Here is a 22344-nt window from a genome sequence, read left to right as displayed (position 1 = left end):
ATTTGATCTGCTGCGCTCTCACCTCTGGGCTGGGACGCAGGCGGGGCGGCACTGGAGCAGAGGGCACAAGAGCACGTCAATGGCAAAATCGGTATTCATTCTTGGTAGGGTCATTTAAAATTCAATGCCTTCAAAAAGCACTATGTGGTGGTAGAAAATAGCTCCCGCTTTCAGATCCTGATTCAGCAAATTACCTGTGAGACGTGTGCGTGTGTTCTGCATAAAACACATCCCTTGCTGCGCTGGAGCCATTGGGTTTGAAATGTATATTTATGCTGAAGGCTTTTTAAAGTTTCTTGTTACTGATAACAGCTTTGCTGAGAGGTAACCTTGCAGGGCAGTTTTTAGAGAAGTAAACTCAATGCACAGTGCACACTAAGCTGTTCTTATGTTGTTTGAAAACCAGCGGCCTTTACAGGCTTTCTCCTAACATTGCTAGTGAGTTTGACATTCTTATCAAAATATTTGCAATCCCTTTGGTCCAATGTAAGTATATGTAAACAGCAACAAATACAATAACTATGAAATAATTATTATTCAATTATTTATGATGCTGGAGAGTTTTTTCTGTTGTAAACCATGGTGGTACCAATTAATCAACAAGGTACGTGTGTAATCACATTACCAACTTTTGCATGCAGTCACAGCTACTGCGAATGCAGACTGGGGAGCTGGTGCAGGCAGGGACTGGTGCAAGCACCAATGTGCAACTGCTGTGACCCCCTCTGCAAATCCCAGCCCACTTTGGAGCAGGTAACCACATGCTAGTGGTGAGGGAGACTCATTGCTGTCACTCATTTAGTAATTAATGGCTTCTGAGCTGCTGGGGGGCACCACGCGCTGCTCCAGTGCACTCCTGGGTTTGTAAAGCAAGCGTGGGATACGCTGTTTTACACCAGGAGGGAAGTGTACCCTCAAATTCACGGTGTTTCCAAACCCCCGTTTTTGGCCTGATGGTTAGATGGGAATTAGGGGTGCAGCAAGCTCCCACGCTCCCCAGTTGCTTAATCAGGGAAGCTTTAGGGTAACAGCTTTCCCCTCAGAGGCAAAAAGTGTCAGTCAGCTCTGGAAAGATGTTATTCTGGGACAAATCCCCGTGGGCAGCATGTGTGCACCTTTCGGGTGGCCGTGCTGGCAGCGGGTGATTTGCTCACGTGGGTGCTGGCCCCTGGTAGCCCCAGCTCGGCCGCTGCAGAGCCTGGAGCCGCTAACTGGAGCATCTCTGCAGCCGCACAATAGATTGCTTCCTCACCACTCGCTTTCCAGGAGTTTGAGAGATTTGAACCCTATCCCAAATTTCTCCGCTATAATGCTTGGAAAATGTATTTAAAGTAGGCATTTACTCAAAATGCTGCTCTACAGAAATGGTTCTTTCATCACTTTCCCATTAACCTTAGAATGCTTTTAAGCACTTTCTCTTCCGTGGGAATGAAACTGGGGAATATTTCCAGCTACTCAGAATTTTTTATTTCAACTCATGGGAATTGGTCAAACCCAAGATATCAAGCAGAATCCAAACCTGACTGGCCTTTTGTCTTCTGAAAATGCCCTCCACCCCATTGTTACGCGTCTGTGTTCAGAGGCCTGTTTCTGAACATAAAGGAGGGATTTTGTGAAGCTCACCGGCGCTTCAAGTGCCAGCGCAGTGCATAGTGTGTCTCTGCTGTGTTACAAAGGTAGGTTTGTGCTTACCACGTTACTTCAAAACATGATAAGAAAGGCATTTTTAGAAAGCGGTTGGGTACTTTGTGCATCTGGCTTCCAGTGGAAAAACGGTGTCATGTCCTGGGTGACTTGTGCCTCCGGAGCCGGGTAAATGCCACCGCAGGGTCCTGGTTTTCTCTTAGAAAGCAACCAGTATGTGTGCTGGGGTTTTCTCTCTCTTTTTTTTTTTTTTTTTTTTCTGTCTTTAATCTTACAGCTACTGTTTAGGGGTTGTGAAGTAAATTGAAGGTGAGGCCGAGGGGAAGGTTGGGTATTTCCTGCGTGTAGCTCGAGCTGTAATTACACCAGAAAGGGTCCCTGTACAGTTTCTCTGCGGACCTTGGCGTTGGCCTGTGCGTTAAAGCAGAAGGCGAAGACTGGAACAGATTCCAGATTCCCCAATTTCTTTCAAAGAATTTGCGGCAAATTGAAGCATAATGTTAAAAGTGGCCTGTGCTTGTAGGGGACGTGAAGAGGCAGATTTTAGAGGGGTGGTAAAAGCGTGGTGCCCGAGGCCGGTATTTACACATGCTTCTGAGTTAGTTTTAGACTTTAGAAATGGAGGTAAGGAGCAAGGAAGTTCATGTTATCTAATTGTTGGCATCCAGCTAGGCTGACGAACGAAGGGTTCATGGTCCATCTGTTGTCACACAGGAGAGAGCAGCTCCTTCCACGGGCGCTTTGCAGCGCTGCTGAGAGCCAGCTTGCTCCGCAGGGGCTTGCCAGCCGGGACCCATGAGCAGCCCTTCAGTGTCAAGTCCCAGGGGGCTGCTGGGGGTTTTGGGGGGTTATACCCACAGAATTCTTCTGTTTCAGTGGGAGGTTTGACAAGTTCGAGCCAAGCAGAGACTTTTCCATCCTTAAGCTGCGAAGCTCTTGCAGTTGCAGCCAGCCATATTTCCAGATGGGTAAAATTCCTGAGAAACGATGATGGATTTGACGCATCTCAAACGATGACAGCGGAGGTGCTGACTCCCCCTTTAATTCCTTCCCTTAACAGACAAGGTCCCTGAACCTGGCCCACTTCACTGACATGTGCAGCACTTGTTTCTCTTTTGCTGCGTGTCTGGTTGGCTTTGCCTTCCTCCCCCAACTCATAACTCCCAGCTCCTTTCCTGCGGGAAAGATTAGGAAGGATAGGAAGTCGTCTGTGCAAAAAGCATCCCCAGCCAAAGTAAATACAGGTCACAAGATTAGGCTTCATCAGAACTTTAAGCCTGGCCCAAGCTAAACAAATGAGCTGTCATGCTTTGGTAAAAGCTCCAGTATGAGTGAACTGGCATGACTGCAAAAACGGTAAAGCAGCTAATAGGTTTTGCAATATGGAAGCTTTAAGTTTTGTTTTTAATGCTGCATTCCTGACAGTTAAGACTCGCACTGAACTTCAAATGCCATTAATTTTGTGTGTTGGCCTCGCTTGCTACTATGCAAACACGCTTCCCAAAGCACAGCGATAGCAGCGGAACAGCACCGTGAGGCTGGTCTGCCCCGGAGAGCCCTTTCAGCACAGAGGAAAAACACGAGACGGTAAGAAACACCCTGCTGCAGCTTGAACCCTGGGTTTCTTGGCTGTTGACACTCTGAGACTGAATCTTTGAATGAATTACAGATCTGCTTTGGAAAAACCTCTAGCTGTTCAAACATCTAACTTTTTGATGTCCAGATATCTGCATAAAACCCACCATATGGCGACGGATACCATAGTCCAGGCATAGTCCGTAGCCATTAGGTAGTTTTTCACAAAAAAATTAATTGAACCAGCAAATGGGTGCAATGTCTCAAATTTCCCTGTGAAGAATAAGAGGGTGACTTGCACTGAGAGGACCGGGAATATTTTCTCTTGCATTGAACAGAGCCCGTGGACATGGGACTGGGCCGTTGTCCTCTGGCGCTGCCCTGTTACACATCTCTGGAGATGTTAATCCCACCGAGCACTTTGGTTCCCACACCCGCTCAGCGGGGATGGCAGCGACGGGACAGCTGCTGTGCTGAGAAGTATTGATGTGGTAAAGCACGCAGAGCTGCAGAGGTCTGCAATGCTCTGATATGTTCAATAATTACTGGTCATTATAAGAACTGTTATAAGAAAACCATATAACCATTCTAAGAAAAAAAAACCCCGCCAGCCCAAGCAACAAGCATTAAAAGACTTTATGGAACAAAAGCCAGGCTTTTAATATTGTTTTAATGTACTTGACAAGCTTTAGTTCAGAGCTAAGGCCAGCCTCTTGTAAGTGTGCAAGGGTTGAGACAATTTAAAAACCAAAATATTTCTCCCAGTAGAGACCTTGCAGCTTATCAGGTAACTGCAGACTGTATTTTGACCATTTTTAACTGGGCATTAAAAGTCTTTTTGACACTTGCTTTATTCCCCTACAACAGACCCTAATAGCCCCTCTGAGGCCTTCTACAGCCCGATGTGTAAAACGTAATGGGGATTGTTTTAAAGAGTGGAATTTGACCTGAGAGAGATGTGAGTATTTGGGGACTACTTAGTCCTCAGTAGCACTTGGGGGCTCTTTAGTTTGTGGGGCACTTTATTACTCATTAGTGCTTGGGGACACTGCGCTGTACTCGTTAGCGTGCTGTCCAGTGGCTTTCTCCATTTAAGCGTTGCTGTGTTGTGGCAGAGCCTATAGACCCTTCCTCCTCTTCTTCCTCCTCCTGCTCATGGGAGGAGCAGCCAGGCCTGGGCTGCTCGAGGAGATCAGGGTGTCCCTGAGGGTGTTTGTCAGCAGAAAAGGGCTGGGGAGTCCCGTTGGCCACAAAGATGACACCCGTGGGTGCAGGGGAGCCTCTGCTGTCACACAACCATAAATATGTTGACAGCAGACCGAGGCATGCCCACAGGAAAGCCTTCACGCTGGTGGGACTCTCGCATAATTCCAGTTCAAAGCTACTTATCAATGCAGGCAAGACGGGTCCTTGTTTCAGCCTTGTCCTCCTGCTTTTCCTCATCCTTGCAGGAAAACCAGGAGCAAAGAGCAAGTTGGCCGCCCAAGCCAAGCCCCTCCGCTCCCTGCCGCTGGCTGCCTCCCCGAGAGAGCCCAGCCCTACAGCAGCCACCGCCAAAAGCAGAGGGGGATGCCACGCTGCTGGCAGACTCTCCGTTATTTCTGCTGCTGTGACGCAAGCCTGGGTGAAACTGCCAAAATTCCTGCCCTGTCTTGTGCTGCCACGTTCTTGCTTTACAATATCGGGCAGTCGCGGAGACGTGGTCGTTCATATTGTGTGGCCACAGCCATGGTCCCAGGCAGGGCTGCGTGGCGAAGGGAATGAGATGGGGTCAGGGATGGTGGTAGTCTTTCTCACTTTTACTGTTCCCCTTAGCTTAAATTATTCCCAGACGTGTGAACTCAGCAAACGAGGATCAAGTTTTCTCCACAAGGCAAGGTTTACTCCAGGCCTGGAATAGTGCCTGAGCTTCCCAGCGGTCAGGAAAAAACTTGCAGGGAACAGATGAGCGATTCCTTTTGTATTTTCCATCCATCAGGAAAAGCTGCATCTGAAAAAATAATAGCTGAGCTGGAAAATAAAATTAGACAAGTCTGAACAAATATGGAAACCATCCCTGACCCGGTATTGGAAAAGAGTCTCAAATGCTAGAAAGGAGAGAAGCAGAGAGAGGGAATGGATGAGTTTTGGCCTCTGTCAGGAATATGGAAGGAATTATTTCATTCTTTTTCCCTGTCTATTTGTTCTCTATATGGCACTCTGCGTGGTTAACCCTCTGTCTTTGTCATAAACATGTGTGGCAGAGACAAGTTCTTTTCAGAGGTCCCAACCAAACCATCTGTTTTGCATCTGTGGTTTTGCATATGTAAATATTATTATTAATAGTAGCAAAAGCAATCATAATGGCAGCAGGAATAGAAACACTATTAATAGTCATACTACTGACATTTTTATTTGTATTGCTGCAGGAGGTCACATCACGCACCAGGACTCAGCTGTGAGTTTGAGTGAGAACAAAAGGATGGTTGTCACCCCCAAGAGATGTCAGTGAGCACAGACACCATCACGGGTGTTGTGCCAGGATTGTCACCATGGGACTGTGCCGCCTGAGCACGATGATTTGCCCCAGACCCTTTCCAAGGGGAAATGGCTCCTGACAACCGCCAGCTCCTTGTCGCTCCTGCCATCGTGGCAAGGGGAACATGATTCCCAGTGGGGAGAGCTCAGCTCTGCAGCTCAAAAGTAGCTGGAGACAACTGGAAAAACTGCCCAGTAAAGGTAATTATGTGATTCCTGATTATCCAGAGACTGAATTTGTCCTGGTAGGTCCAGGGGCAGAGTGGTAGCTTCTGCATTGCCCAGTACGGCACCTGAGGTCTCGCTCCCAGCCCAAGGTATCTTGTCTCTGTATGGAGACAACAAGCTTTTCTGTGTGGATGACCTGTCAGAGCAACTCATTCTGCAAACCATCAGCATCTTGGTGGTTGGGGGAGACCTTGTCTTTCTATCTCTGCTTTACTTTTATGATTAAAAGTGACAGCAGCTCTCCTTCTACTAATTCAATAAGCAGAGGTAAGATCTCAGGGCTAGGGGAGCTGATGTCGGAGGCAGCAGGAGTGGCAAGAAGGCCAGGTAGAGCGGGAAGAACAAGGGCACAGGCCATAGACACCAAATGTGGGGAGTTTGGAGGTGCTCATGCTGGAAGGAGCACTTCAGAGAGGACAGGAGAGATACAGTGAATGGAGGAAGCCCCTGCCACATTCTAGGCTTGGGTCTGATCCATGTACTGCCTGGAGACACACAAGCTAACAAAACACATCTCAACACACCCTTCTCCTTCTAGGTTCTCCCCGGGCTGAGCCGGTATCTTTGTTCCTATACAAGGAATGTTTTTTGTTCAGCTCTTGTTGTTTTGCTGGATCTGTAGTGCATTAAATAACCCATCTTCTGGTTTGTATTTTTTCCAGTTATCGTATTTCATGTATCCTGGCTCCTTTCATCCAGCCCTGTATCCCCCCGAGCAGAGACTAAGCAGGATCCAGTCCTTGAGCTTGCTGCCTTTGCATGCACAAGAGGGACGTGGACCCCCATTCCACATTTCTCTGCTGAGTTGTGGGAGTATCCGCAGCAGGGACTGACGCTTCCCTCTGTTTTCAGTCTGTCACCCGCATCCCGTTACCACGGCTGGAGCTCGAGGACTCGGTGATGATACATGCTGCCCCTCAAACTTCACATCACCTGTGTACAAGCTGGTTTCTGAAGTCAGTCTGGACCAGCAATAACAAGCCAAGGTTTGTACTTATTTCTTATATCATTCAGATTTTGACTATGGCACGCTACAGGAACACGTGTAAGTGTGTGTGTGGGGGGTTGTCAGTGCTTTTTAAAAGTCCACCCTGACAGTGCACCATAACTTCACTTACAATCTCCTGCAATGCAGCACTGAGCGCCCCGACCCTGCCACCTCCCAGCTCACCCCTCTGCAGGTCTGCACACCCTGGGATAGATAAAACGCTTCTCTATCTCTCTTGGAAATCTTTGCAGACAGGCATTTAAAAGACATGAAAAAAAAATCTAATCAGATAAAAAAGGGACAAACATCTAGTTCACTTCCCTCTGGCTCTGGCATGGTATTGACCCCAGGGCACAGACCCCAGGGCAGCGGCTTTTGCAGCTATTTCCTTTGCAGCAGGGAGGAGCTGGGGGAGCACCAGGAGGGGTGTGGGGCTGCTGGGACAGGCACCCTGTGGGGAAGGGGTAGCAGAGGTCCCCAAACAGGGCACCCAGCCCCCTCTCAGGAGCTCTCTGTGAGCTGGCTGATAATTAGGTTAGCCCCTTGCTGTCCTTCCTATCCTCTGACTAAAAGAGCTGGAAAACAGAGGTAACAGAATAAGGATCATCTATGAACTCGAGATGCGCATCGCCCCACTTGCTATGTCCCAGTCTTCCTGCCAATGACAGTCTTCCCTGGTCCCAAACACAACTTTGAGGAAATTCAAGCTTTGAGCCTCTCAGGATTAGCTTCTGGTTGTGTCCATGCCTTCAGAGCTGGTAGCTGCTCAAAAGTGTCATTCTCCTTTTGTTGGCAAGGCCTGAGAGCAGGTTTCCATTTGAGCAGGTTGATTTACACGGTCCTTGTGGCTGAGCCTTGTTTCACAATTTCATGCAAGTCATTGGAAAAAATGGTCTTCATGCTTAGCATACGAGGAAGGGGGCACAGCCCAGAACGGCTCTCTTCAACCCCATGCAATTCCCGCCCCCATCCTGGCTGTGTTTCTCTCACCACAGTCACCTCCCCTGGGACACTGGGCTTTGCAGTGTCCTTGTCCCCAGCTCAAATCTTCCTGAAGACTCTCCCATTTTTCCAAGAGATGCTCAGCTAATCTTCTCCTGCCCACTTAGAGGAGCAAGTGGTGTCTGTGGGTGGGCTGGGGCTGGTGGGGCTCTCCCGACCGGCAGCGATTATCCAGCAGCTCCTGGGGGGGTTGGGGTAGGCAGGGAAGCCACTGCCTAATCCGTCCCTGGGCTGGATGGGTGCCTGGATCATTTCAGCACGGCTCAGCGCGTTCAGACGATGTGCATGCTCTGCAGTGCAACCCGCCTCCTCAGAAAGATCATGGCACAGGCATCTGTCACCGAAACCTGTCTGCATGAAAGGCTGTCTGCACAACTGGGGGAAAAAAGAAAGGCATGACAGCACAATTAGTGAGAGCAAATGAAAGGCTGTTTGATGAGGAGGAGGGAGGAAAGGGGAGAGCTGCATAAATCCCTGGTGAGGTTTTGGGCTTGACATCAAAACCCCTTAACAGTGTATTACTTCAGCCCCCAATGTGGACAGATGTTGAGCTGTGGCTCAAAGGAAGTCAGAAATCTTTCCTTAGAAAAAAATTTGGCTACGAAACTAAAGAAAATATTGTGAAAGAAAAGGAAATAAAAGCCCACTAAAGAAGATTTATCACTGCCTCAAGCATTTCTGTATCCTCTAGTCTTATGAGGTCTCAGCCTCAGGGGAGAGAAGAAGAGAAACAGCCTGTTGCTGCACTAATGGGCCACAAATTTAGAGCAGGGACGCATTTGTCCAGTTAGATGATGATGGAGGGAGCTAGTTCACCCGGCTGAGGACTCCTCCAATCCACACTAACCCCAGATGGCTTCCAGTGGCCTCTGGCACCAGCCTGCAGCTTTCCCTGGCACATCTGTCTCAGCTGCCCTTTTTGCCCACTCAATTTTGCAAGGTTCTTCTGGAGCCTGTTCCCATTGGAAAAACATTTATTTCCCAAAAGAACTTAACATCATCCACAAACCTGGAGATTTTGCTGTCCAATCCCTTCCCCACACCACAAATGAAGATGTTGAATAAAACCAGGCCCAGCAGAGATGCTTGGGCTACCCCATTGCTGAATCTCATTTGTCCTCAAAAACTGTCAAACCCTGTACTTTGTTACCTACAAGACAGGAATATCTTTTAACTGGGTTTCAATCCATAAAAGGACTGTTGTTTCAACCCCACGACAACGTAAATTTTTAAAAACAATTTTGCCAAAATATTTTTTTTAATTTCCATCTATTCTGTCTGTTGGGTTCTCCCTATCCATGTGCATGCTGGTATTTTCCTAGGGTCCCAGCATGCTGGCAAGACAAGCTTTCCCTCTTCAGCAGCCGTGTCTGCCAGCTCTTTCCCACCACCTGCCTGCTGACTGCTGGTGCAGACCCGACCACCCCAGCAGGGACGGAGGTGACGCTCACCCCTGCAGCTCCCAGCGTCCCCTTCCAGATCTTGGTTTGTAGGTGGGAGCTACGCTAGCAACCTGCCAGTCCTCTGGTACAGTAGCCATTTGTAAAGTCAGTGATCCAGTTCCTCTAACTTATGGGCTACAAAGAATGAACCGGGTGTGAGGATCTCCCAAATACCTGCAGCAGTAAAGACCAACACGCAGTTGTGCCTGAGCTGCTTTGCCATGCCTTACCCTCCTCGGTACCCTCATTGCACCTTTGTATTGAGCAATGGCTCCCTAGCCAGCTTCTTACTTCTGATATATTTAAAGAAACTTCTTTTTTAAAAAAAAATCTTTGCAAGGAGATCTTTATGCTCTTTTTTAGCTCTTTTAATTTTCTGTCTACACTTTACTTGCTATGTTTTATGGGTTTTCCTTTTCTCCTCATGTGGGAAAACTTTCCACTTTTAAAATGCTGACCTTCTCTCTGTGATACCACCTTAACCTTAGCAGTGAGTCAGGCAGGGTGCTTTTTAGGACCTCTTAGTTTTTTGAGTTGTGGCACATGTTTTACTCGGGCTTTAATAGTACATTTTTTAATCGCCTCCAGACTCCTTGCAGGCTCCTTGCTTTCTGTCTGTTCCTTTTCATTTTGTTGTTATTGACTAATCACCTTCTTTTTTCATAGCTCCCTTTCTTGAAATTGTAGAGCCACACGCTGGATTTATTTGGTGTGCTCTCTCCCGCTACAGCATTAAATGGGTTGTTTTGTGGTCACTAGCAGAGAACAGCTCTCCCACAAACACCTTGTGAAGCGGGTCCTGTGCACCGCTACCCACCAAGCCCAGAGCTGCAGCCCTCCTTGCTGCTTCCAGCACTGCTTGGTCCAGGAGACTCATTATTGCATCCAAACCCACTTTTTTTCTTCCTGATGGATCACTGAGCTGACTGCTCTCTCTAATCTCATTTTATATCTGCTGATTAATACCTTTATCCTGATCAAGGGTCGATACCACAGTCCTGGCTCTACATTTTTTCCAGTTGGAATCTGGGATCTCCTGTCTCGAGACATCTGTACTGGTACTGGGGTTGTCATTCAGGGTGATCAGAAGACTTGACATTAATATTTTTTTTAAGCTTCTGGTATAGGGACAGAAGTACCTCTAAGTTTTGCCCTTGCTTGGTTGCTTAATGTTTCTGTGGGTCTGTCGGTACTATACACAATCCAACTCACCTTATTTATTGCAACTGCATCATTCATTTCCCTGCTGCTCTTCCCCTGGATGCTGGCCACATCCTCCTCACAAGGGGTGCAAGTCTGAATTTCTACACTCACTGACTTTTCTTCACCTTCTTATTTAAATGCTCCTTTATGGCTTTTCCATTTTTCTGTGCCGCCAGCCCATCTCTGCTGCGATGAAAGTGCAGGACCCCGTGACAGCAGCCGGCAGGTTCAGAGCTGTCTCCCTAGCAGGAAGCCCTTCCCAGGTGCGTACACCCCCTCATTGCAAGGGCTGCAAGAGCGGAGGTGGGACTCGGCTCTGCAGCATCCCCAAGGCTCTCCCAGCGTCTCCTCTGCACTCGCCTTGCACTCTGTGCAAGCACAGGCCCCCAAACGCAATGTGCTTTGTGTGATGAGCTGGGCAGCCCCTTGCAGATCTTCCTGCCTCATGGGCTGAAGCTGTTGGGTTAAAGTTGCATCACATTTTTCTGGAGAAAGCAGGAAAGGCAGCCTTCTTACTCTGGGCTTACTAATCCCCCTTACCACAAGCTCATTTACAGCTTTCTGTACCATCACCCACAGAGCCTGGCAGTGTCAGTAGCCCTGTTTGCTGTCCCCAGAGCTAACTTGCCCCCCAACCCTCCCAGCCCTGCTTGCTGCCCCAGCAGCCAGCCCCCTTACCTGGGCCCACTCCACCCCCTCGTGAGGCCCAGGGGTCTCCATCCTCTCCCCTTCCCCTCGCCCCCCAGGGCTGCCCCAGCTGCCTGCCCACCCCCATGCCGGGGTGCCCCTGAATTCCCCTTCCCATCTCCCTCCTTTCCGGGCTCCATCAAGCCCATAGGCACAGCATGGGGGGGCAGCGGCACCCCAACTCTGTAGGGGGTGTGTGGGGGGGTCCCTCAGGCTCAGACGCTGTATTCGAGGGGTGAGGTGGGCTGAGATTTTGGTCATGGGGGGATGTGTCTGTCTGTCACCCCAGGGTGACACCCCAGTGCCAGGGTGGACTCGCACCGGGGGTGCAGCAGTGCCCGGAGCAGAGCTCCCTGTGCAGGGCCGGTGCCGCGGTACCGGGGTGTCCCCTCGCGGCAGACCCGGCGCGGTGCACCCTCGGCCCGCTGCGGGCGGCAGCGCCGTCCGGCCCTCTCCCGGGGGGCTGGGTCCCCCCCCGGTGCTGCTGGGGCAGGCGGCAAATGGTCACAGCCCGGAAAGAAAAAACTGCTCTGGAGCTCTGCTGGCCCTTGGCGGTACCCCCCCTCCAACCAAATATATATAGGGGCGCATGCAAGCACCTACCCTCCGCACCGCCCCCCCCCCCCCCCGCCCATCCCTCTCGGCCGGGGATCCCCTGGGGAATGTGCGACCCTGCTACCAACGGCCACAGACTGCAGCCATAATCTGGAGGCTGACTTTAGCTCCTAGGACAGCACTGATACTTTTTTTTCCCCCAGAAAATCAGTTACCCCTGATACAGCTCAATATATGTGGGGTTTTTTGCAGGAAGAGAGCATCAGGTTTTTTGTTTTGGAGGTGTCCTTGTGTGCCTTGGGGTGACAGCATCTGCAGCACGAGGGACTTCAGAAATATCAAATTCCAGTTGCAGCAGAGGCGTGGCAGGGCGGCCGATGCAGAGGTGGATGAGGAAGGCTGTGGGTGACCCTCATTGCCCAGCGGGAAGAGAAGAGCACATCCCGAAAGTGCTTCAGGCAGACACCTGACAGCCATGGACTGAATTACAGCCAAGGACAGGTAATTGTCCACAGTGGCTTTATGGCTTCTCTTTGAGAAAGGGGTTTGAATGACATGGCCACATCCTTTGTGTCTGTCCCTGTAGTCCCAACCAGGTAGCTCAGTGTAGCAGTCACTGGTCCCCAAGGAGTTGCATTTTCAGTGGAAAACTCCAAGCTTTGGGACTTAGTTCCTTCAGGTGTTCAAAAGAGGCAAGGCTGGCTGTTCAGCAGGACACCAGCTCCTCCTCTCTCACAAGGTTTGCAGAGTGAGTGTGGTGTTAGTAGGGTGTTGCTTTATAATATGTATGTGTCAGAAGGAGGGGTGAATTAATCAAAGAATGTACAATTGTAAGAGGGTGGAATACTTGTAGAAGGTACCAGAACATTGCATGCATTTTTGTACGTGATCGTGAATGCAAAGCAGCCCCTGTGTACAAAAGCAAGCAGCCAAACACGCACGTGAGATGTGCTGCTACACTTGTTTAGTGTGGGCCTTGGGTGATGAGGCAGGAGAGCTGCTGGGCCTTGACGCTATAGGAAACAGCAGCCCGTGAGCTAGCACTCGTTCTGCCTCCACTGAAACAGGGCGTTTATCCGCATTCGCTCCCATCTCAGGCTCCAGGCTCCTACACAGACGTTACAAAAGGTGACAATATCAACGTATGTTGCTGAGTGCTTGACGCGTTCCTTCTGCGCTACAGTCCCCTCTGCAAAGCTTCAAGTATTTAAAAGAACTAGAAAACAATGTATCTTGCTTACAAATGAACAGCACGGATGGAAAGCATTGTCAGCAAAAGTTGTGCTTTAATTCCTACGTACAAAACCATTAATCTCTTAAATGACAGGCGATACAAACCATGAAAAATAAAAGGTATCAAAGGAACCTACGATCTTCCAAGGACCCAAAGGACAGCTATCGGCATGTCCCAAGGTGTAAGGCACTGCAGTGAAAACTGTCTGTGAGACGTCACCAGTTAAAGGCCGTGGAAAAGAACTGTCTGGATGGTACAGCCTGCTCCGCTCCTCAGGGTGATGCTGTGGGCATGTTGTTGGTCTCATGAGCTGCTGGCATGTTCCACTCTCTGGTACTGGGCGTGTTTGCAGCTCGCTCCTCTTCCATGTCTCTGCTTAAATACATTTCCTTCCTGCACCCTGCTGGGCAATGGTGAAGGTCAGCTGCAGCAGCTGCTGCTCACAGGGAGCCAGGCAGGGGTTTACGGCAGTTGCCCCTCCCCAGCCCCCCGGTGTGCGCTCCCTCCCCTGGGCCTTGTGGCTGCACAACCTCCCTCTGCTCCAGCGATGCTTGCCCTGCCACCTCCTCCTCAACCAGGATTGCACAAACCCCTCTTGATCTTTCCTTGTCCATCACAGGCTTTGCATGGAAGTTACCAAGTGAGAGCCTGTGGCATGTGTTACACCAAGGGATATCTCTGCCCCAGAGGAGAAGGATCAGTCCAGGATTACTCTAAGGACCTCACTGTCCTGACCTGCCTGTGCCATGCTCTGGTCCTGCTCTCCTCCCCTCATCCACAAGCCCTGGCTTTTAGCCCTTTTCTTCCCTAGTGTCACTAGTGCCCTCCAGCAGCACGGCCGCAAGGTTCAGGGCAGTGACCTGCTGATGAACCACGCTGCAGCTCTCCCATCCCATCCCATCGGCCTGCACAAACCTGAGATATTCTCAGCAGCACTGACCAGACTTTGCAACAGCCCTGAGCTGCCCAGTGCCATAGACCTCGGGGACTGCTAGTGTGAAGAACCCAAAGCCAGCCCTCACACTGGTACAACAGCACACGTACCGTTTCCTGGAGAACTGCTGGTCTATCTCCTCTAAAGACTGTCCTTTTGTTTCCGGAACAAAAAGGTAAATGAATATAACAGCCATCATTCCCATCAGTCCATAGAGAAGAAACATCCAAGAGAAACCAATGGCATCTGCAGAGAGATTCAAGTGCATGAAGAATCTGTTGGAGGTAAGTCACGTTGTGGGATACAAAAGAAGCTGGTTGCTTACTGTGAGGAGGTCACTGGTGCCTGACAGGGGCATCTTATTTTGAGAAGCTCTCAGAAGGGAGTTTCCTGACACTGCGGTACTATAGTACAGCCCAGCGGGTGATGGATGACTTTCATGAAAGGGTGGCGGAGGGACTGGTTTTTCTGCTCTTGGAGGCATCAGGGTCACACTTATTCCAGTGTCGAGGCCCCAGGGTTGAAAATGCCACTTAATCTCCAAACAGCTTGCGATGGCCACCTTCCCTAACCAGCTGTGGGAGTTGGAGGGATGGGGGACGGCCACTTACCAATAAGGTCCAGGAAGGAGAGGCTGATCAGTAAATTAGCAGCCCAGTTAAAGCTGTTACAGAAGGCAAATGCTCTTCCTCTTATCCCAGCAGGGTAGATCTCACTGAGGACCAGCCAGGTCACTGCATGGATTAGAGAGATCAGAAAGACAGTTGTAGGGGTTAAGCAATTTATTTGCGAAATGGGCAAGGAAGATTTCAGCAGGGGTTTTAAACTCTGGCTTTACCCAGCACCTGCTGCTGGTAGTGTCAAACATTCATTGATCTCAGTGTCAGGTCACAGCAGAACACTTCAAAACTCCCTGTTCAGTGCTCCACGGAGGAATGAAATACCAATGAACAGGTCCGGGGAGCAAAGAAGAAAGCAGGGCAGTTGGTCATTCCATTCAGGGATGATGGAAAAGGTATGGCATACCTGCTGTCAGGACATGCTCTTTGTAAAGAAATAAGAAAGGGGTAGGATTAGGGAGATGATGTTCCGTTTGGAACAGAGCTAAAGCAATACATATCTTAAAGTAGTCTCTCCTATCTCAGGGTTATTTTGCTTGAAGTAAGTTACAGGGTCACTGTCAAACCCATGAAATTTGCTCACTTATGTTTTCTCTTGAGAGATCCTGTATTCTCTATCAAGGCATTTAAAGCAATAAATGCCAGAAAACAGTAGAGGTCACATGGAAGCAAGAACTAGTCTCTATTTTCATCTGATGAATAAATAACGATTGCAGAAAAAGACCAACTGATATTGAGAAACTTTCAAAGAGGTTCCATTTCCAGTTCTGCCTCTATCACACAGCAGAAGTCCCTCTGTCCTCAGTCCTCTATTTTTCTTCTCACTAGGGTGCTGGGAAGATTAGGTAGTGTTTGCGGGATGCTCTACTTTTGCAATGAGCGTGACAGAAAAACAAAACCATTGCAAGGGTAGTGATAGCATGGAAGAGCAAGTTATTCTAGTGCTGTACCAGCCCTATAGCTGGCAGAGCTGCAATGCTAGAAAACGATTCAGTGGGCAGAAGGTGACATACTTCCAGTTCCCAGACACTGAGCTGCTAGGTAAAGCAGATACATAATGAACGTTTCAAGCGGCCCTCAAAGGTCAGCCCTACTTTATTCTCTGGGTTAGTGCAAGGATATATAAACACCATACTTACTTGGTCCAAATCCAATTGAGAAGGCGCTCACAAAAGCCATCATGCTCAGCAGCGTAATCCAATTTAAAACTATATTTTCTGTCCAGGGAGCACCACTGAAAGGAGGGCCTGTGCTTTCCACTCTCTCTTTGTTGGATTGACCTACCAAGCCCCTTTTCTGAGCCAGGGAAGAATCGGGAACAACCTCTCTGCTTTGAATACTGGCAAAAACTTTTGTAAGGCTCCTCGTGGCAGCAAAACCAGGGCCTGCCTGACTTTTGACAGCACCCGATGCTGGTGGGATGGGTGACACAGTAGGCTGGGAGGATACGGGCATCAGGGGGTGCTGGGTGAGGCTGTGGGATGCATTCGGGTCTGCAGCTGCCTTGCAGTCCCTGGCCATGGCCAGCGGAGCAATGCGGCTGGTGAGGCCAATGGTGGTGACAGAGGTGGCCATCACCACGCAGCCAGCCATGAGTAGCACTCTCCTGCCAGCCTTGTCTGCAAAGGCCATTGCAACGAGCGTGGCCACCACTTTTATCGCCCCCAGCCCAACAGAGGCCAGGATTGCTGAGGAGTTGCTCTGGAACCCCACCGAGTGGAAGATTTTGGAGGCATAGCCCAGCACATTGGGCTGCCCAGTGAACTGCTGGAAGAGCACCAGTCCCAAGCCTACCAGAGTCCGCCTTCTCATGTTGTCTCTGGTCCTGAAAAGGTCAAGAAATGAGTAATGTTTCTCCTTATAGGGTTCCCGCTTTGCCATCTCTCTGTCCTCAGTGCTCTGCAACTGAATGAGGCCCTTCTGGCAGTCTGAGTCCCACGAGCTTAATTTCACAGGGTTCACTGGCAGAAAGAGGATGCTGAGGAACTGCATGGCCGTCGGGGCAATGGCCAGCCCAAACATGTACCTCCATCCCTCATCCACATCTGCAAAGACGTAATTCAGTGCATAGGACAGTAGGATGCCTACGGTGACACCTGCTTCGTAGAGAGACACCAGCAGCCCTCGCCGATGAGCAGCCACCATTTCTGAGACGTAGATGCAGCAGGCCATGGATGAGACAGAGATGGCAAAGCCCACGGTCATGCGCCCAATGACCAGCCCAATAAATGACCTTGCCAATGTGAGAATAAGGCTGCCAACCAACAGGACCAAGTTGCTGACGAGGATTGCTCTCCTCCGTCCATGGCGGTCAATGAGGATCCCCCCAACCAGAGAGGCGAGGAGAGCTCCGATAAGGAGGGCGCTCACAAGAATTTCTTGCTTGAAGCAGCTGAGGTGAAAGTCTATCTGCAACTGCAGCAGTGCACCGGAGATAATCCCCAGCTCATATCCAAATATCAGCCCACCCAGGAGAGACACCAGTGCAGACAAGAGGAGGACCAGCAGTGCACGACCTGGAAAACAAGCAAGCAAGCAACACTAGGTTCAGTTTTCCGGCGCTAGCTGGCAAGCTATCAGCACGAACAAGCTGGAAAAAAACTCTCGCAGGACACCCAAGTTTTCCATCTACAAAACCATGATGCTGAATTTCCCCAAAAGGCAGTAGGTCATGTGTAGAGGCACTTGCAGATAGTCACACAACCGACCAGGCCTGCATGCACATCCACTACCTGCAGAGGCACTCATTTGAGGTGTAGAACTGTGAAAACAGAACTTTGCTGACAAAGTTAAGACTTGTATTTAAGTGGAGGACAGTGATTTGTAGTGCCTGGAGTTGTATGGGGGTATCCTCTGTGGCCTCCCATGATTCTGATTACAAAATCTGTGCTGGGCAGGAAACACAGCTTCTGCTTTCTGGTTCTGAATTGTTCTGCATTATCATTTTCATGTTTCAGTGCATATGGCACCACCAGCTCTCACTGCAGGCTCTGCATTCACCCTCCCTACCTTGTCATTAAAACGGCTGCTCGCAAAAGTTCATTTCCCCCAGTTAATCTTGCACTCCCAGCACGACTTTGGGGGGGTGGCCCTGATTTCTTCATCTCTCCTCCTACAGCACGTAGTGCCCAGGATCCCCGAGCCAGGCACAACCTTCTCAGGCTGATCCAGGACTACAGGACAAACTTCATCTTGAGCTGAAAAGCTCACTGTTGCTGGCCTCCAATACAAGAAGCGATTGACCTTGCCCTTCCCATATAGCTGAGCATGCAAGTTTAGTAAGTTTAGTTAAAACAAGAAAAAACAACAGCAAAAGCAAACCAAACCCAAACCAACCAACCCACCCCAAAGAACCCTAAAAAAAAAAAAAAAGGTGCTTGTTGCACATGCCTCTCACCCTGGGGAGAGGATGAAAAGGTGACCACGTGTGAACCATTAGTCATGTTATGGCAGGGGGGATTGCACATGGTGTGAGAGTCAGTGCTGATCCAGGGACCTCTTCCCTCCAGTTACAATTTTGGAGGCACAGGCAAATTGCATTAGCTTAGAGGTTTGTGCTGATTTTGAGCGTATAATACTATCTGTATTCTCACATTGGCTTTGTTTAATTAGAAATACTCATAGTTTCAGTGGATTCTATGTGGAAAGAATGTGGACACAACCACCAGACCATGGAAAACTTTCCTCACCCTGCCTAAGGGCTTTTTTTCCCCTCATAAGCTCTGTTTAATAGGAAGTGTCTCTGGCCTTTAATTACAGCTAGCAATAAAGGTTATTTCTCAGTGATGGCTATATTTGTATTTATTCTGTAACCCTCTGTGTTTCATTTGTGTTACTTATGTCATTCCAGCTACACACCAGTCCCTCCCACCATGCTCTGTGTGACTACCTGCACTGCTTTTATCACTCCTTGTACACATGTTATGCAGATAATTAGAAAAAATATTTGCTCACTGAGAACAAAAGGCTTTGCATAAAGCAGGCATGCCATTAGTTTCAAGCCACAAACTCAATTCGAGTTGATTCCATCAGATTTTGCTGTATTTCTTGTTAACTTAATGAGCAGCAATAGTTTATGAACCTTGTTTGAAATCCAGCTTTGTATATAGTCTATTCTGATGTAGCTGGGGAACTTGAGAACTCTTTGGATATTCACATGAGGACAGAAAGTTTGATGGGTCTCACAAGGAGCCGTGCCAGGCGCTTCCCTGCCTATGATGAAACTTGGTCGGAGGGCCATGCTCCGGGACTGAGCAGTAACCAGTGCTGCTGACCTGGCTGAGACTGAGCTAGCTGACTTCTGAACTGCTGAAGTCCCTTTTTGCCTACACCAATGTCACCAGGCGCCGCTGCCTCTAGCAAAGCGGTAGCGCTCCCTCCACACTCTCTGGGGCTCTGCTCCCGCTCGCAGCCCTCTCTTCCCGGGTATGCTCCTGGGATGGCCCTGGGACTGTCACGGGAAATTGCATGTCTCTTTATGTTTGCTGCTGGAAGTGCTAAAAAAAATAGAAAGAAAGGGAGTTGGAGGGCGGGGGGAGAGAGATGCAGTCTCAGCCTTTAGGAAAAGTTGAAAACTTTTTCTTTAAAAAAACCAAACCAAAAAAAACCCCAACACCAAACACCAAACCACTTTTTCCCGGAGCAGGACGCGCCCGTTCCCAGCCCGGCTGCCCCTTCCCGAGAGGGTCTCGCCGCCTCCCTCCCGCCGGCGGGGGGCGGTCGCCGTCCCGCACCCCCGGGGCGCCCCCGGCCTCCCCCTCCCCCGGCCCTGCCGGCACTCACCCATGGCGCGGCGGGGCAGAGCCCCCGGCGCTCCGCGGCGGCGGGCGCGGATCGGGGCGGAGCGGATCGGGGTCCGGCGGCCGGAGCGGGGCCGCGCAGCGCCACGTCGCTCCCGCCCTGCCTCCCGGCCGGGCAGCCTGGGGCTTGTAGTCGCCCTGCCCGCCCCCTCGGGGAGCCGGGGGTGGGGGGCCCGGGCGGGCCGCCCCTCGCTGGGATGTGCTGCTCGGGGTGCCGGCTGCCCCGGGGCGCTGATGCGAAGGGCCCGGGGAGAAGGAGCGTCACTCCGGGGTGATGAATGAGTGTGGCGGGACGCGCTCCCGCTCGCCGCGCCGTAACCCGGGGCTGGGCGTGTGGCCGCTGCCTGCAGCCCAGGTTTGCCCCCGCGGGGTGGCTGGGGACATTTTACCGGGGGTACCTTGCTAATTGGTCTGGAAACGGGGATGTGGCAGGGCACGGCTCAGGTTGCTGGAATGACGACTCTGTCCCCAGTCTATCGCCGACTGCAGACCCTCTGTAATGCAGAGCCTCACTCCTCCAGGCTAGAAAGCCTCTAGCAAGCCCACGGGAGATTGACAGTTTATTATAGTTTCTAGGTAGCTCGGTTGCAAAGCCAAGGAAAACCTGCTAGGAAAGGAGTGACCATTTCAAAGGTTAAAAAACCCCCAAAAAACAAACAAAAAAACCCCCCAAAAAAGCAATGTGACTGAGTTTGCACTCTTACCTTTCTCTTCTGTGGGAAAGAAAGGATCCGTCACTCGAGCTTATTTCCTTCACCCTCCATTAGGCAAAATATTTCAGTATTCAACTTTCCTTGCAGTTAACATTCTTTTGCTGCTGAGTGGAACAGAAACCTTCCTGCTGGCTACTGCATAAAAGACACCAGCTGAGACTTCCACTTGGATGCAAGATATTTTTCTGAGTTTGAGGGTAAGTTCACGTATCCCAAAGTCCAGTTTGTACAACAAGGATTTTACAGAACTCGATATGCCTACAAGTGCTTTCAAAAATCTTTAACACAACGCAAACATTCTCCCTCGGTGCCGTTCATGTAAAGTGCAGTTGCTGGGAAGGTTGCGGTGTCGTGAAGTACATGCGATGTTCAGAAGTTTGCTGTAACCCAGCTGGCGTGGGGACCAGCGCGGGGAAGATGTGCTGCCACAGGTTTGCGGGTGGGCTTGCACAGCCTTCCCAGAGCCACGCAACAGGGACTGCTGCTGAAAGATAAGTGCAAATGACCATAAACCTGCACTGCGAGCTGGGATGTGACTGCAGGTAATATTTCATTTAATCACACCGTTATAACAGCACGAGCTCCAGCCCAGCGCTCTGTGAAACCTGTGCTGGTGAAGCTTTTTGCTACAATACCAGGTCAAGTTGGGGAAGGTCTGCATCAGTGACCATCGTGTCTGTGGTGCCGGCACACCCCTCTGACACAGGTGGGTAAACAGGTGGGTGAAGAATGAGGAACACATGGTATTTTTTTGAAAGAGCTTTTTCAGTCATTCCACCTGTTAATGTGACATTTAGGATAAATATTTGAAGAATTATTCTTCTTCTAAGTAGGGCCATGTCATGGCTCTGTTCTGCAGACCAGTGATGCCGACTCTTTTTTTGCTCCAACTCCTAGTTTTGGGATGCTTGAGACGGGCGATACTGGATCATGCATATCCTTTCAGCTTTAGTCTGTTGGATATTCGGCCTGCAACACAGGCAGCAGTTGATCAAAGGGGTTTGGTTTTGTTTCTTCTCAAACTCAGTGAATATTGAAAGTGTTTCAAATCATCTACCTGGTTTATAGATTAAATAAATGCTTCCCATTCATATGCTCTCATTTCAATGGAAATTCAGTATGTAAAAATACCTCTTGTAAAACCTTGTATCAGACACAAACTGACAGCTGCACACGGATCACACACTCGGGGAAGAATGGCTTCAGACATGAACACCAGCCAACAGAAACCAATGGGGTTCACGGAATGAGCTTTTCAGTCGGATTTGCAAGTCATATTAAAGTAGTTTAAATAGCTCTGACATCATGACCAGCTCTCGTGACACTCAGAAGGAGAAATGACTGCAGTTTTCTCTCTTCCCCAACACCCTGCGTAGAAGGCCAGTTCGTGGTGGGCAGCAGGCACTACAGCTCTGTGTCTGGGCTCATGTTCCAAGGTTTGGGAACACAGGGGGATGCTGGGGATACAGCGTGATCTTGCCCATGATCTCTGGCCTCTGCAGCTTCTCCCTGGAGCTCAGGCCTATACATTTTGGGTGTGTTGTGTTATGAACTGGGGGAGATGTTTCCCACGTGCCATTCCCCATCGTGCCAGGCAGAGAGCCAGAGGGGACCTACAGTCCTCAGCAGCCACTGGGCAAACCCGCTCTTGGCTACGTGATCTGCAGTTTGCCTGAGTAATTCCTTCCTTCTCAAATGATTTCAGTGTGAGAAGGAAGAAATTATATTTTTCTCCATGGTCACTCAGCATTTGTTTATCTGCCACCCTGCCATTTTCTGGAGGCTTCCTGTTCTCTGGCAGGGCAATAAACATCATTAGCACAGACAGCAAGGAGGCAATGTCCTGGGGAGTATAGGCAGAGCTTTATGGTATGTTTACAAAAGGCGGCCAAAAAGATGACATCAGTATGTACAGAAATGTTGACGCTGTGCATGGCTGAGGGTTATGGTCCTCTGAAAAAAAGGTGAAAACCTGCTATGATGTACAGCAAGGATAATTCTTCCTTTGCATTGTTTGTTTGGGTTTGGTTTTTGGTTTTTTTCTTCTTTTCCTTTGCAGGAGAAAATCTTCCGTTGCAGTTTTAAAAGTACATCTTTCTTATCATGCTGTTTGTAGTTAATGGGTATTCTGGGCCTGCTGAAGTCAGTAGCTTTGTCCCTAAGCTCTGCATAAGAAGGTCTGGAGGGGCTGATCCACCAGGAC

General features: G+C 49.7%; 1 protein-coding gene across 2 annotated transcripts; it reads right to left on the bottom strand.

The window, feature by feature from the left end:
• Positions 1-13107: 13107 nt before the first annotated feature.
• SLC2A10 (solute carrier family 2 member 10) lies at positions 13108-19554 on the bottom strand. 2 transcript variants are annotated; one of them, XM_054846002.1, is made up of 6 exons: positions 19412-19493; positions 18904-19125; positions 15769-17145; positions 14621-14743; positions 14120-14255; positions 13108-13475 (listed from the first exon to the last, which is right to left on the bottom strand). In XM_054846002.1, exons 1-6 carry the CDS (start codon positions 19413-19415, stop codon positions 13379-13381), a joined length of 1959 nt encoding a protein of 652 aa, XP_054701977.1. In that variant the 5' UTR covers positions 19416-19493; the 3' UTR covers positions 13108-13378. The 2 variants fall into 2 exon arrangements, with proteins under 2 accessions (XP_054701977.1, XP_054701978.1); XM_054846003.1 differs by lacking the exon at positions 18904-19125 and having other exon boundaries at positions 19412-19554.
• Positions 19555-22344: the final 2790 nt, after the last annotated feature.

The sequence above is a fragment of the Grus americana genome, chromosome 17 (assembly GCF_028858705.1).
Source record: "Grus americana isolate bGruAme1 chromosome 17, bGruAme1.mat, whole genome shotgun sequence".
Lineage (NCBI taxonomy): Eukaryota > Metazoa > Chordata > Aves > Gruiformes > Gruidae > Grus > Grus americana.
Note: the sequence above shows the minus strand (reverse complement) of the source record. Positions and strands in the feature narration are given on the sequence as shown.